At 45.7% G+C, this 18,112-nt stretch overlaps 1 protein-coding gene across 4 annotated transcripts in view; it reads left to right on the top strand.

Moving 5' to 3' along the window:
- The window catches only part of DGKH (diacylglycerol kinase eta), an 87,322-nt gene that overhangs the window by 21,444 nt on the left and 47,766 nt on the right, over positions 1-18,112 (top strand). For all 4 annotated transcript variants that reach the window (XM_060278069.2, XM_060278068.2, XM_060278067.2 and 1 more), the window contains exons 2-3: positions 14,299-14,409; positions 16,179-16,259. In XM_060278069.2, the coding sequence (XP_060134052.1) occupies positions 14,299-14,409; positions 16,179-16,259 (192 nt within the window). The remainder of the gene's footprint in view (positions 1-14,298; positions 14,410-16,178; positions 16,260-18,112) is intronic.

The following is an 18,112-nucleotide window of genomic DNA, read 5'->3' as shown; positions in this document are numbered from 1 at the left end:
GTTTGCCTTTGTCCTCCTCCCTCTCTTTTCCTTTTATGCCCTGTCTTTCAGATTGTAAGCCTGAGGCCAGGGAGTATTTTATTACTGATCTTTGCAAGCCACTTGAGGATCCGTTTTTTGACCGAGTGGCTTCGTAAAAATGCCTAAAACAAATAAATAAGGGAGAAATAAATTTTCGTAGTGGAGAAGAGCATATGAGCACTCCCAAATTCATATCAGTCGAAAAGAGATTGGGACGTGTTACAGCTATGCTGTGTTATTGAGACACAGTAGCAAGGAGAAGATAGTGCCTTTTTACAATTTCTGATAGAATTGTAAACTGTGTGTGCTCCAGTCCTTTTGCTGGAAATATGTAGAGCAGTCCTAAACAGTAGATAAAACTTGCTTAAGGAGCCTGCAGAAGCCAATGTTTTGCATTAAGGGGGCTCAGAATCTTGCAGTTCAGAAAGAAGCCATAATATGAAGCAGCTAGCTCTGCACTTTAGATAATAGCTGAGAATTATTAGCATAATAGAGGCAAGTTTGTAGTTAGTTCATTGCTAAGTGCCATACAATAGGTGCATGTTTTCTGGGAAGCTTTAAAGTGATGGATGAGATTAACCAGGAGAGAGGGGGCTATTTTAATAATCAGGAAAACAAATTTAAGTGAATTTATAGAGCTGGGTTACTTTAGGTTAAGAATTTTATGTGTTCATTTAAGAGACAATTTGGCACGGTGTCCAAAAAATTATAGCAAATTAAGTTTATTCAAGTGATTGTTTGTGGATGTGGATTTGGTTTAGAACACAGACTGATGTTGTTCCTTGATGAAGTGCAAAGGGGGAGGATAGATGGCTGGGACTCTACTTAGCCTGAACTTGGTTTAGTAGTCAATATGCTTGCTTAGCAGGGTGGCGCTGTGGTCTAAACCACTGAGCCTCTGGCGCTTGCCAATCAGAAGGTTGGCAGTTCGAATCCCTACAATGGAGTAAGCTCCCATTGCTCTGTCCCAGCTCCTGCCAACCTAGCAGTTCGAAAGCACGCCAGTCCAAGTAGATAAATAGGTACCACTGCGGCTGGAAGGTAAACGGCGTTTCCATGCGCTCTGGCTTCCGTCACAGTGTTCCGTTGCACCAGAAGCAGTTTAGTCATGCTGGCCACATGACCCAGAAAGCTGTCTGTGGACAAACGCCGGCTCCCTTGGCCTGAAAGCGAGATGAGCGCCGCAACCCCAGAGTCGCCTTTGACTGGACTTAACTGTCCAGGGGTCCTTTACCTTTCCCCCCCTTTACTGGAAGAGTTAGATTATTTGGCACCTCATTTTGGCATTTCTACAAGATTGTTTGAGGATAAGATCACTTGCGTCCATTCTGAGCTGCACTTTACTAACATACTGTAGCTGTCTGGAGTCCAGCTTTTATTGCACAAATTGTTTCTTTTTTATGCCACATCTTTCCTACTTTTCACATACTTTCCCTGGTTGGTTCTAGTGAGCTGGTAATCTGAGTGCATGACTCGTTATGATAATCAAGGCCTCCAAGGTTGGGAGGCATAACCTGTTCTGAAGGAGGTGGTTGTTCTCCCCTGGAAAAGATGCTCCTCTCTTGGTCCTCAAGGTATTAGAAACCAGAGCCTACATTTCCATTCTTTGCTCAAGGAGTTGAGCAGAGATGGGTCTGGATAAAGCACATTCTGTTTATATGGACCAGTCCAGCTTTGTCCTCAGTTTGTTATGGTCCTTCTGGCACTTGGCCTGTGCTATGACAGGGGCCGGGAGAAGATGATTGATTCCCTTATTGATTCCCTTGGATCTTTCAGTGGCCTTTGATATTATTGACTATGGGAGCAGGCCTGTCCTAGCCATAGAGGCTAGTGGCGCGGAGAACCACAGCGCCAGGCGCTGGTGGGCGCTGGAAGGGCGCCAAGTGAGCACAGGGTTCCGGCGATCTGGCCAGGACTGCGCTCCTTCCCCGAGAACTCCGCGCTGACCTCCTTCTCGTTTCCCCAGCGCTGGGTTCTGCTCCGTCGAGCTTTGTCACCAGCGCGCGCACAGCGCCCAAGCAGCTTTTGCTGGTCCCGCGGTGCACGCGCTGGTGGTGAAGCTTGACTGAGCGGAACCCAGCGCTGGGGAAACGAGAAGGAGGCGCAGCGCGGAGTCCTCGGAGGTGGCCTCCCGCTGCTGCCGCGGTCCGCTTGGCACTCCCGGGTCTTTGGAGAGGTTAGGAGGGGGGCACTGGAGCGACCTAGCGCCAGGGCGCTGGGTGGGCTTAAGACGGCCCTGTATGGGAGTCTTCTGGAATTCCCGGAGAGCTGAAGACTCGGATGCACTGTGCTCTGTTTGAGGAGTTCCTGCCTTGCTGAGATGTTCTAGAAGATAATATTGGGAAGCTATTTTCTCTTTTGATTTTTGAGCTGATTTGTAACCTGTTTTTGATAACAGTTGCTGAAAAGAGATCTGTACATTGTCAAATGTATCTCTTGTCCTCTATAGAGTTGCTGATTGGTGGCCTGTAGGAATCTTTGGCTTCTTCTGTTAGTACAGTGGAAGAGGTTCTGGAGATAGCTTCGTTTTTTTTCTCCATGTGCTGTAATCGTTTGGCTCTCTACCTGCATGCTGCGTAAGGTGACGGTGGGGAAACTGAACTGTAGTCACAGAAGGTGAATTTCTCTTTCCTACCGCCCTGTTTCAAGCAGCTCTTTGCGGAAAGGTGCCTTCTAGCATCATTTTCATTTTATTTTTTGAAAATTAAAAACGACTTTATTAAGGTTCACATTATAACACGTAATACATCACACATAAATTATAACACATAATACATAATAAATTTAAATCATAACAAACCAAAACAATAAACAAATACACAAGTAATATAATACCAATAACACACATAAGAAATTCAAATCACCTAACTTATAATTCTCTCCACTCCGTCACTTCCGCTTGTTTGCAGTTCAGTCCCTTAGTAGTTTTTGAAACTGCTTCTTTTAATTTTGTATATTTTATTTTCCTATTCCTTTTAACTTTCCTGTTTTATTTCTCAATTCATTATCTTCAGTGCCGATCTTTAAAAATGAATCCAAGATTTAATGGTAGGGCATTGTTGTTTCATATAATTTCCAATTTTCCCCCAATATAATTTTCATTTTAAATGGTGTGTTACGCGTGAGGAATGGGCACTTAAATCTTTCCCCCTGCCTACTATTCCCTGATCCAAATCCCCCCCCGAATCCTGCCCCCAAATGGCTTTTCTGCTTGGAACATGCAGCAATAAAGCTGCTAGCACATTTGCAAAGCTAAGCAGGGTCCGGTATGGTTTCAAACCGTGTGTTGAGATTCCCTCATTGCAGGGTATTGGACTAGATCAGTGATGGGCAACCTTTTGAGCTCGGTGTGTCAAAATTTGCCAAAAACCGAGCATAACTCGGGTGGTGTGTCACTTCGAGAAGAAAAACCATAATTTCACAATATTTGTAGTTTAAATAACAAAAATGTATAATTGTAATATATAACTGTATTTAATAAACCAAAAACTAATTATTAAACCAAACCAAAAACCCCTTATTTATCACAAAGTGCCCAGAGTTGTTGAGCTTTTTGGGGGGAGCTGCTGACCAAAGTTTTGGAGGATTTTGGGGTGGTGGTGCAAATGTTGCTTTGCTTTTTTTGGGGGGGGATGGCCCAATGTTGCTTTGCTTTTTTTGGGGGGGGGAGAACAGAAATAAATGACGAATAATAACTTTGCTGGAACTAACACGCAGCACCGACATAGTCTGCCAAAGCGCCAGGGGAAAAAAACAGCACAGAGAGAGTTAAAAAAACCAATCTCTGGCTACCAGCAGCAACAACAAAAAAGGATCCGGGTTTTAACAGCGGAGACAAGCTCTAGCGGAGACAAGCTGTAGGAGGAGAGGGAGAACAAATGGGGGGGGGAACGACAACAACAGCGTGAATGGGCCAATGGGGCGCGTGCCAGCAGTGAGGGCTCTGCGTGTCATGTCTGACACGCGTGTCATAGGTTCTCCATCACTGGACAAGATGATGCTCAGGGTCCCATCCCACTCTATGATTCTGTGAATTTTCAGAGGACTACCCGGAAGATGAATGATGTGTCATAATTTGCAGCATTTGCCAGACTCCCCATAACAAAGTTCTCTGGGTGGCTTACAGCGCTGGTATAAAGGGTGTATAAATACATTTATACTGTTTTCACATTATTTCTTCCTCATTCTTTTCTCCCCTGCAAGACTCCCATCTTTCTACTTCTCTTTACAAAATGCAAAGTAGAGCAAATGTATTTTAAAATTGTGCTTCCTTATTGACAAGTTGGAAACAAGACATTTTTATTTACGTAGTTGGGTGCCATTTCGTATTGCTGGGACCTTCCACGTGCTCTTTCTGGGGTTTCCGACAATCCAGATGATCCAGCCCATTTTCAATTAGACTAAACGAATTGTTGATATCAGAAATGAATAAAGAGTCACAGCAGCATTGCTATAAATACAGCAGACCTGTGTCTTATCATCCCAAAGGCTGGTACTCGGGCAGCTGCATTCAGCTCTCTACCTGTAAGTATATTATCATTTCGGAGGCTGATTTTCGCCCTGACAAATGTAGTTGTAGATCACGATGATATTCTTGTGCCCTTTGAAATTGAAAAGAGTATTGACCCAGCAAAATATATTAAATTGCTGCATTTTGTTTTGAAGAACAAGAATGCATTTTGAACTGCGTTAACACTAACTTTAGCAGTTTCTTTGCATTGAATTATCTTACAAAAAGCGAAAGATAGCGATGTTATAATCCTTTTCTCGTTGTGGTTCTATAGAACTGCGTGTGTGATTTTTGTGTAGAACGGATGGGGGAGGCTAGACATCCAATTCTTGCATCTAACGAAATGCGGGGAAGTTTAAGGGTGCGAGTTTAATGTAGGAGAGGCTGAGGCAGTGCCAAGAGGAACTGAGCAAGAGGAACAGACTCGTGTATTGCAGGTTTTTGATGAGATATTTTCTGAGGCTATTTGCAGATACCATCAGACAGAGGCACTGGTTGACACATTGGCAACCCCAACATTATTATCACTTCGATCAGGGGTAGGCAACCTAAGGCACAGGGGCCAGATGCGGTCCCATCGCCTTCTCATTCCAACCCGCGGATGGTCCGGGAATCAGCATGTTTTTACATGAGTAGGATACCCTATGTCCTTTTATTTAAAACTAGTATTTTGATGCCCGTTAAAATAACGGGTGCTAGAGCAGACCTCTTGTGTTTGTGCATTCCCACAACCACCATGGGCGCCGCTGGGAGAAGGAGAGGTGCCGGGGCTCAGGCAGCCAAGGGGCGGAAAGGAGGCGGCGGTGGGTGGATACCGGGGCCGGCGAGCCTCCTCCCCGTAGGGGAGGCGGCTGAGGAGGAGGCGGGCTGAGGAGGGCGGCCCGGGCCAAGGCGGCGGGCGTCGAGCTGAGGGGGCCACCGGGGAGGTCAGTGGCGAGGAGCTGGGCGTTGCCATAGCCTCTGCCACGTGAGGGCGAGGCGCGCCCGTGAGGAGCTGCGAGGGGCGGCCGGAGCTGCCGGGAGGTGGGAGAAGGGGGTCCCGCCATTGTCCTGCCCAGAGGGGTCGTACTCCTGCTCCTGCTGCTGCTGCTGGTGGTGGTGGTGGAGGAGGAAGGAGCCCGGAGCTCAAGGCGGCCGCTCCGGCTCTGAGGGGATTGAAGGGCCGGCTTGGGGGGTGGGGCGGTCCTCGTGCCTGCCTCACCGTCTCAGCCTGGCTTGTCTCCCTGCTGGGCCGAGCGGGCACCAAGCTCCCCTCTCCGAAGTGTCTCTGTGTTCCAAGTCCCAATGGCTGCCCGTGGGGCACATGCGCAGTAGCGCAAACCCAGGGACACAGGGAATACTGGACGCAGAGACACTTGGACTTTATTATATAGGATGCACCTCTGGGTTATTTGTGGGGCACAGGAATTCATTCACCCCCCCAAAAAAAATGGTCTGGCCCACCACATGGTCTGAGGGATCATGGTGGACCGGCCCACGGCTGAAAAAGGTTGCTGGCCCCTGACTTAGATGGTTGGAGTGAGGCTGACCTCAGCCAGAGCCAGGTTCCCTGCCTCTAGTGCTGTTGCTAGTAGCTCAATAGTGCAAGCCACAGAGTTTAGTGACCATTAGTGTCAAATTATGAGAATGCTTCTTTAAAGAATAAGATAATGAGGTTAGCTGCTCATGGAGGTTATCAGTGAAGAAATTGCAAGTCAGGGGCTTAATTGCCATTTGTACAGAAAGTTGAGTGTGAAAATAATGGGGTGTCATTGGAGAGTTTGACTAACTGTTACAGCTGACAGGATACAATTACTTTGCGGCTCTTTTCTAATAACAAGAAAATGTGTCGCTTCAAGTGATTTTCTTTTCAGTATTGTATATTCATATTCTGCACTTGTCTGGAGGGGAAGATCTTAATCACAGGTTAAAACTGCTGGGACGTAATCTGCTATTTTTCTCCCCTTCCGTATGGTAAAGTTTCAAAATCAGCTTTTTGTGTGTGTGAACTGCATGCAGACCCTCAAGCTAGAGGAGACCTCGTAGGAGTTTGAGATCGTGGCAGGGAAGGAGCCTAATGTTTTATTAAAGAAAAGTATAGACTTACAGCAGAAGCAGCCTGCCCACTCCCCTTGCTCCGACAAACTCTGGACAGGACACAGCAGTGAGCACTGCAGCAAGGAGATGCCTTGTCTGCATCCAGCCCAAAGTGTGTGCATTTGGGGGTTATCTTGACGACCACTATGACATAAGCTGTGCTTCTGGACAGTGGCAAACGGTGACACTTGGCTGCCCGGGGCGTCACGATGCACGGCGTGTGTGCCAGGACGAGCCAGGACGGACTGCGCATGTCCGCACATGCACAGTCTGTCCAGGTTAGCGCTGCTGCTCTGCTTGGCCGGCGTGCTCTGAAGCAAAGCGTGCTACGCAGTGGGTTGCAGGGCGGCGCTGGTGCTGGCAAACCGCTCCGTAGCGCGCTCTGCTTCTTCCTGCTCAGGTGCAGGAGGCCAGGGGCGGGCCAGGGGCTGGGGGTGCTGTCCCCGCACGCTGCCCCCTTTCCCCCCCCGCCAGAGTGGAGCTAGGGGTGGTCCGCCCCCTTCGCCCCTCCCTTGATACGCGCCTGCTTCTGGAACAGTTCACCTTTGGTTCTACACAGCTATCACTCCCCTCTTCTCTCTCTCTCTCTCTCTCTCTCTCTCTCTCTCTCTCTCTCTCTCTCTCTCTCTCTCTCTCTCTCTCTCAAAAAAAAAAAAAAATCTATATAATGACATTTTAGAAAGTGGAAGTCAAAAGTAATTTGTAACAATTTTGAATATCAATAGTAAAACTCAAATCTGTTGAATTGAGTATAGTTTTTACATAATTGCCTTCATCTTTCTGCAACACAGAAAATGCCACCCAGTCTATCTTCTGTCGTAGAATTAAGTAGATCTGTTTCTGATGATCTGATCTTGAAGTTTAAAAGCTGTAGATGAAGGTAGCAAGATTTACAACTGCACACGCTATCTAAAACCCGAGAAAATGGAGCCTGTATAATCCCGATTGCACTGTGGAATACACAAACTGGTAGCCATTTCAGATTTATATAGCTTTCCCCCCCCCCTTTCTTGACTGCATAGTTAGTATTGATCTGTTTTGTAAATTAGCCTGTTTGATGGGTTTTTTTCTTCCTTCCTTTCTTTTTCTTTTATGTATATCATTGATTTCTCGGCTGTTCATTCTAATTGCGTAGCTGTGAAAAAGAAACCCATTAAGGAGCAATTCCTAGGTTTAATACATCTTGAATGTCCATGTTGGAAATACTGAGCTATATGGACAAATGGTGCGATTGGGTGTTAAGCAGCTGCTTGTGTTGTTCTTGTGTGGTGTTTAAGAGACTGACCCATGAACAGCAAATCACTAAGGGAGACATCCTATGCACAATGTTGTTGTTATTGTTGTTTAGTCCTTTAGTCGTGTCCGATTCTTCGTGACCCCATGGACCAGAGCACGCCAGGCACTCCTGTCTTCCACTGCCTCCCGCAGTTTGGTCAAACTCATGTTCGTAGCTTCCAGAACACTGTCCAACCATCTCGTCCTCTGTCCTTCCCTTCTCCTTGTGCCCTCTATCTTTCCCAACATCAGGGTCTTTCCCAAGGATTCTTCTCTTCTCACGAGGTGGCCAAAGTATTGGAGCCTCAGCTTCACGATCTGTCCTTCCAGTGAGCACTCAGGGCCAATTTCCTTCAGAATGGATAGGTTTGATCTTCTTGCAGTCCATGGGACTCTCAAGAGTCTCCTCCAGCACCATAATTCAAAAGCATCAATTCTTCAGCGATCAGCCTTCTTTATGGTCCTATGCACAATAAGCTGGTGTAAAGCAAGCTGAGTCAAGTGGAGTGTAAGCTTGGAGCCTTTCTGAATAGATCCAAGAACAAGGTTAATTGCTAAATCCTGGGGGGGGGGGGCAGAACTAATCCATGCCACTCCATTTCTGGCCATTTGCACTCCATTTGCACATTGCAAATGCCTGGTTGTTGCTCTCTTCCACTAAGCCTTTAGCAAGACTTGCTTTCCCCTTGCCAGTAAGCCAATAAGGAACATTGCTGGGAAGGCACCAGACTGTGGTTTTAAGAAAAGAGGGCAGGTTTTTTCTGTTTTTCAGCTGCTCTGAAGGGCTCTTGAAAACCCGGCATATATAAAAGGAGGCGGCTGGAAGGCAGCATCCTGGTCGGCCTCTTCAGAGTCTCAGAGGATTGCTTGAGTCACTGAAGAAAGGGAAGACCGCAAACATTGCTTGCTATTCCAGAGGGAAGATGCCTAGTCCTGCTTGAAGGCGCTGCTGTGGCATCATCTGCTTATTTTAAGCCACAGTGAAGGAACACTGCATGCTCTCCAAATAACCTGGATAGGTAATATTAATGCCTCATCACCTCCATTTCCCCCCTATTCCCATTTGCTTTTTTTTTGCTCCAATCTGGCTCTTGCGAGACGAGGATGCTTTTGCTTTGCATGTAATATTTTCCCCTTCCTAGTTCACTTGCATCCCACAGCAAGCAGGGTCTTTAAAACTCTGCCTTATAATTCCTTATTAGGCAACTTTGCTGCTTTCCTAGTAACTAAGTAGATGGCATGCGTGAAAAAGCTTGTCTGCTGTGTAAAACACTGTTATCTTTCAAGATTTAAAGCTACTTTCGTTGTTTCTAATTCATTTTATATCGGCCATGTTATTGCAGTCGTACCTTGGATTTCGAACAGCTTAGTCCCTGGACATTTTGGCTCCCAAACGCTGCAAACTCGGAAGTGACTGTTCCGGTTTGTGAACTATTTTTGGAAGTCCATTGGGGCTTCTGCAGCTTCCGATTGGCTGCAGGAGCTTCCTGCAGCCAATCAGAAGCCGTGCTTTGGTTTTTTAACATTTTGGAAGTCGAACGGACTTCCGGAACGGATTCCGTTCGACTTCCAAGGTACGACTGTATTTAAAAACCTGTATTTATTTACAAATAAAAATATTAGAATTGCCGTTGCAGTGTGTGTGTTTGCTAGGCATCGAGAGCATGTGCAGGAATTTTGGTCCATGCTAAGTTTTCCCAAGCAAAGCAAAGGGTGTCTAAGGCTCTGAGCTTATGCAGTCCTTTCTATTTGTGTGTCTCCAGTAAAGATCCCAAGGATTGTATTGTTCTTGCTTCCCTACACGTGTAACACTCAAGTAGATGTGAATGCATGCATTCATGCAAGGGCAAATCTGCTGATCAGCAACACTAGGCTTCTTTGTCTGGTGCAGCACTGTGCTGTTCTGTGTCGGCACTAATTTGTTTAAAGGACGAGGTGTGGCTTTATAGGGTGAATTTGAAAATGTCAGTCTCCTCAAGAACAAACATCGTGTTGCAAAAGTTGGGTGCCTCCACCTCTCCCTGCCGAGCGGTGCCAAGACCCAAGACGTTCCAGGCACTCACCCTGGGTCTGTGCTCCTTTGGAGAACTGAGGCATGGCAGAGGCTGTTGTAGCTTTAAAAAATACAGTTTATTCACCTATTTGCACCTTCCGTCTTCATGGAGAGAGTCCAGATCTTACAGTGTGGTCATTCCAAGAGGGATGTGTTCCCCCACAGCAGTTCCCCACAGAGCCAGTGTGGTGTAGTGGTTAAGAGTGGTAGACTCGTAATCTGGTGAACCGGGTTCGTGTCTCCGCTCCTCCACATGCAGCTGCTGGGTGACCTTGGGCTAGTCACACTTCTCTGAAGTCTCTCAGCCCCACTCACCTCACAGAGTGTTTGTTGTGGGGGAGGAAGGGAAAGGTGAATGTTAGCCGCTTTGAGACTCCTTCGGGTAGTGATAAAGAGGGATATCAAATCCAAACTCTTCTTCAGTTCAGCCACAGAGTCTGAGGCATCCCTCCCAGCCAGCCTTCAGCCGGCCTGCCCAAGATGGACCCCAGTCTCTCTTCCTCCTTCTTCTGCCCAGAACACACTGCTACAAAACTCCTTTTTCTTGTCACCTCCCACCCTAGCAACCTTCCAAATTCCCAGTCTCTCAGGGGGGGGGGCAAGGGGGGAAGGCCAATGGCCCTCAGTTGCTCTCTATTGTTTCTTAATGGCCCAGGTTGTTTTGCACAGGCTAGCCCAGGAATTCCTCTGCAGCTGGTATTTCTGCCTTCACATCCCAAATAATCAGAATCCTACAATTTATTAATTCCTAGGGTTTTTTTTTTGGGGGGGTCCCCCAAATCTATAACAATTATCAAAGGCAACTGTTGGCACTTTGAATTTCACTGGCATATCAAGCTGGAAAGTATTTTAGGAAAACTTGCTATGTTACAGTATACATGAAAACATTAAACTATGCATAGAATTAAAAAGTAAAACTAGTTTGACATAGACATACTCTTCATTTGTCTTCCTCCTCCTCCTCTTCTTCTTCTTCTTCTTCTTCTTCTTCTTCTTCTTCTTCTTCTTCTTCTTCTTCTTCTTCTTCTTCTTCTTCTTCTTCTTCTTCTTCTTCTTCCACGACCACTCGTAGCCGAGTAAGATTGTCTTCCATAAACACGGTTTTAACAATGAGTCCGTAAGTGACTGTGGAGGCCAATTCTGGATCCACACGTCCTTCCACAGCGGGGACATTGGTTTCCTGGTAGGAGTTGATCACGGTGTGGATTTGCCAAGCATGCCTTCCTCTTAGCACATTTCTCCCTTGCGTCCTGAGTTCGAGTGTCTTCAAAGCCCATGACACCTTTGGTAAAGGCTGTTCTCCAACTGGAGCACTCGCAGGCCACTGTTTCCAAGTTGTCAGTGTTCATACTACATTTTTTTCAGATTTGCCTTGAGACCACCAGCATTTGACGTAAGTGCTAACTGTAGCAAACTACCGTAATAGCTTAAGGTTGATTTCCATCCTATGTGATATTCTGTAACCATCTGTTTCTGGAAAAAGTCTTGTATCCTTTCCCATGTGTTTCTTTTTGCATTTACCAGCAAATATTCTTTAGTTGCTACATTGAGACGTCTTGGGAATTCTATGTGCTTTGTTTAGTGAGTGCTTTGAGTCTCTCTCTCCCCCCCCCCCCCCGCTCAAAAGGGCCTTCTGTATTGCAACACGGATGGGAGCTGATATGGAGAACCCCAGGAACTTTAGGATCTTCTAGAGAGCATGCATTAGATTACTCTTTTCTCATGGTTAAGGCTGGAACCGGCTCTCATAGTCTGAATCACCCTGCTACACCAGGTCTGTGGGACATAGGTGGAATACCCCTTGCATTCTTCCAAACTGTTTTGGATCCAGTGTGCATTTCATTCAGCCTCGTGGAAGTTGTTGTGAAAGTTTTTGTTGGGGTAGAATGAGAGGAGAGGTCTACCAGGATGGGCTACAACTCATGTTGTGCTCCTGAATTATGTGAAAAATGTAAGTCCACCTGAATGGGGCTTCCTGCCAGGTAAATACATTGTGGTCCATGAAAGGTTATGCCAGAACAAATTTGTTACTGTCTAAGATGCCTCTGTGGTCTTTGTTGTTTCAGCCTTAAATAGTTGCTATGCTGTGTTTTCTTTTAGGGATAAAACAAAACAAATGTGTCAGAGGGTCGTCGTGGCTACTCTAGAGTAACTCGGCCTGAGTCCAGTTTGTCTTCAAAGACGTTTATTGTGCTATTTATTTACAGTGTAGAGACAGCTTGAAACATGACCTCTCATCCCGAATCAGAATCCGGCAATGGCGTACGTCTGTTCCTACGCCAGCAAAGTAGTCTAGGCACCCCAAAACACCACCCCCTTGACCTGCGTTGCAGCGCTCTCCTTATTTCTTGCGCCGGAAGGAGTGATGCCCTTTCAGCTTCCTCCCTAAGCGGTCGGTGCCCTGGCTCTGCAGCATCCTTGAGCATCTGCCTGCATCCATCCGCCCCCCCCCCGAGCTTTCCCATTGTTCCCCCCTCTGATTTCTCTCCTCCTCCGAGTCTCTCCCTCCCCCTCTGGCTGCTTCAGAACCACTGGTGCTCTCTGTACTTGACGAGGTGGACGTCAGGATGATGGGGGCTGGCTCCCTGTAGGGAGTCACCCTTACAAAATGGTTTGCTTAAATACTCCAAGAAATGACTCTGTAATACAGTTGTACCTTGGAAGTCGAACGGAATCCGTCCCGGAAGTCCATTTGACTTCCAAAATGTTTGAAAACTAAAATGCGGCTTCTGATTGGCTGCAGGAGGTTCCTGCAGCCAATTGGAAGCCGCGGAAGCCCCCTCGGACATTCGGCTTTCAAAAATAGTTAACAAACAGTCACTTCCGGGTTTGCGGCATTCGGGAGCCAAAATGTTCAAGAACTAAGCTGTTTGAAAACCAAGGTACGACTGTAATGGTAAACTCAAGGGCGAGTTGTTAAATATTGCATCAATTGCATATTTGGGTGCTGCTGCACACAGTTTTGAAACACATCCTATTTGAGAGTTACCGTACTTTTCCATGTATAAGACTAGTCTTTTTTTAACTGAAAAATTATGTTTAAAATCGGGGGTCGTCTTATACATGGGTAGTAAAAGGTAAAGGTAAAGGACCCCCGGACAGTTAAGTCCAGTCAAAGGCGACTCTGGGGTTGTGGCGCTCATCTCGCTTTCAGGCTGAGGGAGCCGGCATTTGTCCACAGACAGCTTTCTGGGTCATGTAGCCAGCATGACTAAACTGCTTCTGGCGCAACGGAACACTGTGACAGAAACCAGAGCGCATGGAAATGCTGTTTACCTTCCAGCCGCAGTGGTACCTATTTATCTACTTGTACTGGCATGCTTTCGAACTGCTAGGTTGGCAGGAGCTGGGACCGAGCAATGGGGGACGTGGGATTGGTTGACGCTGCGAGATGTTGTGCAGCATGTTATTGGTGTCTGCGGTGAGGGGTGGTGTTGGTTGGATGTTGCTGTGGCAATTGGGCGGGCAATCCCCCCCCCTTAAAGAAGCTCAACAACTCTCTGCAATCTCCCTCCATTTTATTAATTTTTAGTCCCGGTATATCATATTTAATTGGCATAATGGTCAGTATGTTTTGATGGAACGGTGTAAATCACAGCTAGTGAGTCACACCATGTCTCCCAACATTTCCTTGGTCAAAATTAGGTTTGATCATGATAAGATAAAAGAGGAGACCTTGTGTAATATTTCTTTGTCTTTTCTTCTGAGCCCAATTTCATATGGGCTTCACAAGTTTATCCGCTGTGGAGTAGAAGTGGATTTATTTATCTGTAAGTGTGCAGCTTATGCAACCACTTGTGAATCTACGCCTGCTGTTGTTGTTTTTTAGTGTGCCGCGTCTGTTTCAGAATAAGCCGTTAGGTTACAGTGATCACTGTTAACATACTACATCTGCTTGAGAACTTTTAATTAATAGAAGCATACTGCCACCTTGTGGTGATTAGGTAGAATTCAGTCTTTCTAATTAAGTCAGAGCCTGGCGTGCTCTGGTCCATGGGGTCACGAAGAGTCGTACACGACTAAACGACAACAACAACCATTAAGTCATACTGATATGGTTTTAATTCAAATTAATGAGTAAAAGGCAGTGGTTTTTTTTTTAAAAAAAATGTTTATGGGTTCTCTCATTTTCCTGCTCATATTGAAAGACTGCCCCCCCCCCAGAGGCCAAACTTAGATTCACAAAATGTTTAGCGGTATGCGTCCCCCCCAGAAAAAAAGCACTGGTAAAAGGTAAAGGTAAAGGACCCCCGGAATGGTTAGGTCCAGGTTTTATAAATAATAAAATTATTTTGCAATACATGTAACAATTTTGGCACATGTGGAATTTTGCATTTTCATTTCTTTTTCTTTTCCCCTCAAGACCAGTATAAAGGAAGGATTACTTTTGAAGCAAACCAGTTCTTTTCAGCGATGGAAAAAACGTTACTTTAAGCTTCGGGGCCGTACCCTTTACTATGCCAAGGATTCAAAGGTAAAGATTCATTCTTGTAGAAATCAATATGCTGTCTCTATAATACTAATTGTATTTGGGTCTCTCTCTCTCTCTTTCTCTCTCTCTTTCTCTCTCTCTTTCTCTCTCTCTCTCTCTGCCTATTATAAAAGCAGTTTTAAAAGTAGTTTCCCCTACTTTTGTAAAAATTAGTTGTGTTGCCTGCATAGGTTTCTTGTATTTTTCTAGCACATTTAAAAAATAAATTAGTAGTGGGTTTGATTTCTGCTTTTTGGCTTGCATAGCCTTTTGCATTTGAAACCAGGACTGTCGGGGTTTTAAAGTACAACTCAGGGCTCTCTGCCAGTACGCCTTGCTGCCCTCAAAGGGGCTGGAAGAAGTGCCTTGGATTCAAGAGCATGGGAGGAAGTGCTTGGAATTTTGATTCCTCTGCAGAAGGGGAAATGTTTCCCCAAACCGAGCATTTCCCTCCTGCAGAGGAAGCAGTTTCGATTCAAAGCATTTCCTTCAATGTATTTGAATCTTAGAAGTTTCCTCTGGAGAGCTGGGCAAAACAGAGAATTTTTTTTTCCCCTGTCCGGAGGGGAAAATACTGTTTTTAGTAGCATTTCCCCCTCTCAAAGGGACGGCCAATCCTCTGATTGATGATTATTATAGCAAGGCACTTTGAAGGTGTGCTGTCAGCTCCAGTCAGCTGATTGGCACTGAAAACATCTTCAAAGGAGGTTGCTGTAGCTGCTGGCAGTCTCCTAGATTGTCCCACCTACCTGTCAAAGTTAGCTTGTGGGGTGTTAGGGAGATGAGGATCTGGCCCTTCCGTGAAAAGAGACAGCTCAGAGATACATTGATAACATTCTTGACTTCTCATATCCCATAACCTTCTCTTCTGGTACTTTCTTCATGTAGGCTTTCTACATGGGAGGGTGTAGCAACATAATTTGCAACATAACCGTCACCCTCTGCTCATAAATTAATAAAAGACATCAATGATGATATCACCTAATTACATCCTAAAACATAAATCATGGTTTAAAAGGGTTATCCGAGCCGCACAGGAGTCCGTTTTTCTTCTTTAGGGATAGGACGCTGATCAAGAATCTGGCAACCGTGAGTGATCTTAAGGGGTCTTCATCATTTAGTAGATATCTCAGTTTGGCTTCATTCGAATCATCGGCGATTCCCTTTAGATAGGGAGCAAGAAACTTGCTCCTGGCCGATGAGTGAAGAGCACAATCAAGGATTATGTGATGCAACGATTCCGGTGCCCCACAATTACAATCACATAAGAGCGATATCTGCCCATTGGATAATCTATTTCTCAGCACGTTCGATGGGAAGGTGTTGAATCTTGCCTTTATAAAGGCGTATCTATGAGCTGAAGAAGTTAAGGAATTCAAATAATTTGGGAGCTTTAAAAGGGGGTAATAAACCAAGGTTTAGAGGTGAGCAGGTACCATTGCCCAACACCATTTTCTGCTGCAAGTCCATCTCCTCTAGTTGACAGGTTGCCACATATCAAGCCAAGGGCAAAACTAAGCTTTATTTGACCCGGTTCATACACCCTCATCCTCTGGAGGAGATTTTGAGCGAGACTGCAGGGAAGATCTGTCGCACACGTGGAAATCTGTAACAAAAGCGTTGGCTACCAACCCTCAATGTCTTAGGTTTAGGAGCACTGACTGATTCCTCTGGCCTTTACTTAAAAAAAAAACACCCCTGAAAAGATAACAGGCGAGTAACATTCCAGTGTATGTAGAAAATGAAACGCACCCTATGTGTTCTTTTCACAGTCTTTAATCTTCGATGAAGTTGACTTGTCCGATGCCAGTGTGGCTGAATCAAGCACAAAAAATGTTAACAACAGCTTCACGGTATGCTTCCAATATTCTTGATGTTCTAACAAGCTATAAAATGCTTTTGAGTTTTCCGTTTTGCCTTTTTAAAACTTGTGACAGTGGAAATTCTCCTAGTGTTCTTAAGAGGAGTGTGTTTATTGAAACATTTCTTTCATTTGACGAGAAGGTCTTTGAGGTCTTGTTTGTTTCTGTGGCTGTCCCACCATGTGACCGGCCCAACGCATGGCAGAAAGAGGGTGATCTGAAAGCAGGGAGTATTGACACGTCGTGGTCAGATCACTTCCTGTTGAGATTTCGACTTTCAGTGTGTTTCTCCCTCTACAGAGGCTGGGGATCTGTTAAGATGGCCCACCCTTGGAGGCTGATGGAATTCCAGGTGGCTTTGGGAGATTTTCTAGCTAGTACAGTCAAACCACGGTTGCCGAACGTAATCCATTCCGGTTCAACAACCAAGGAGCGGCTTCCGATTGGTCGCAAGATCTTGCACTCAAGCGGAAGCCGTGTCCGAGGAAGGTTTCAAAAATGTAGCGTTTCATCAGATGGTGAATTCTATCACATGTGGTGGACGTGTGACAAGATAAAAACATTCTGGGAATTAATCTATAATGAACTAAAAAAGATATTCAGGTATAACGGGTAAAGGGACTCCTGACCATTAGGTCCAGTCATGACCGACTCTGGGGTTGCGCGCTCATCTCGCATTATTGGCCGAGGGAGCCGGCGTATAGCTTCCAGGTCATGTGGCCAGCATGACAAAGCCGCTTCTGGCAAACCAGAGCAGCACATGGAAACGCCGTTTACCTTCCCGCTGTAGCGGTTCCTATTTATCTACTTGCATTTTGACGTGCTTTCAAACTGCTAGGTTGGCAGGAGCTGGGACCGAGCAACGGGAGCTCACCCCGTCACAGGGATTCGAACCGCCAACCTTCTGATCAGCAAGCCCTAGGCTCAGTGGTTTAACCACAGCGCCACCTGGGTCCCTAATATTCAGGTATACTTTCCCTAAAAAAAAAAAGAAGCCTTCTTGTTGGGGCTGATGGGCAAGGAGATTTTAAAATCAGATAATAGATTGTTCATGTACGCCACTGCGGCGGCAAGAATCTTGATAGCCCAAAAGTGGAAATCACGTGAAATACCTTCGATTATGGAGTGCCAAACGAAATTACTAGAGTATATGGAAGTGGCCAAACTGACCTGCAGAATACGTGACAAGGACGGTGTGAGATTTCGAAAAGAGTGGAGTAAATATGTAGAATATGTAAAAGAAAATTATAAAGGTATGAAAACGTTAGCGAGATTGAGATAAATCCTACATCTTTGATGTTGTGAAGAATTTAGAAAATACGGGAGTGGATGAGAAAAAATTTACCTGCTGGGGGAGTGGAGGGAAGTCAGAACTTGGCAAAGCCATTTGTTGTATAAATGTTAATTATACTTTGTATATCGTTGAAAAGTGGAAAAATAATAATAATAATAATTCATTGTTAAAAATGAAAAGAAAACCGGAGCGTTTACTTCCGGGTTTTCGGTGTTTGGGAGCCAGAACATTCGAAAACGGAGCCGTTCGAGAATCGGGGTTTGACTGTATGACTGGCGCCCCTGTAGAAGCCCTGACTGACTTCTGAAATATTTGAATGGCTTCGACTAATAACAATCACCCCTGAGCACCTTTTGCTTCTTTGTGGAGCCTGTTGGGCTCCCTGGTATACTCCAGAACTTACGGTGGGGAAACAAGCTGGGAGACAGCTCAAACGTAAGTGGAGAAAAATGCAACTTGAGGGCTCACCATCGAGTCTACCTTGTGGCAGTGAAGGCAGGAAAGAAGGCACACTCAGGTGCCTCCGTTGCATCCTCAGTATGTCATCCGG

Source organism: Zootoca vivipara, chromosome 8 (genome assembly GCF_965207765.1).
Source record: "Zootoca vivipara chromosome 8, rZooViv2.hap1.1, whole genome shotgun sequence".
Lineage (NCBI taxonomy): Eukaryota > Metazoa > Chordata > Lepidosauria > Squamata > Lacertidae > Zootoca > Zootoca vivipara.
The sequence above is the reverse complement of the archived record's forward strand: the minus strand, read 5'-3'. Positions and strand labels throughout refer to the sequence as shown.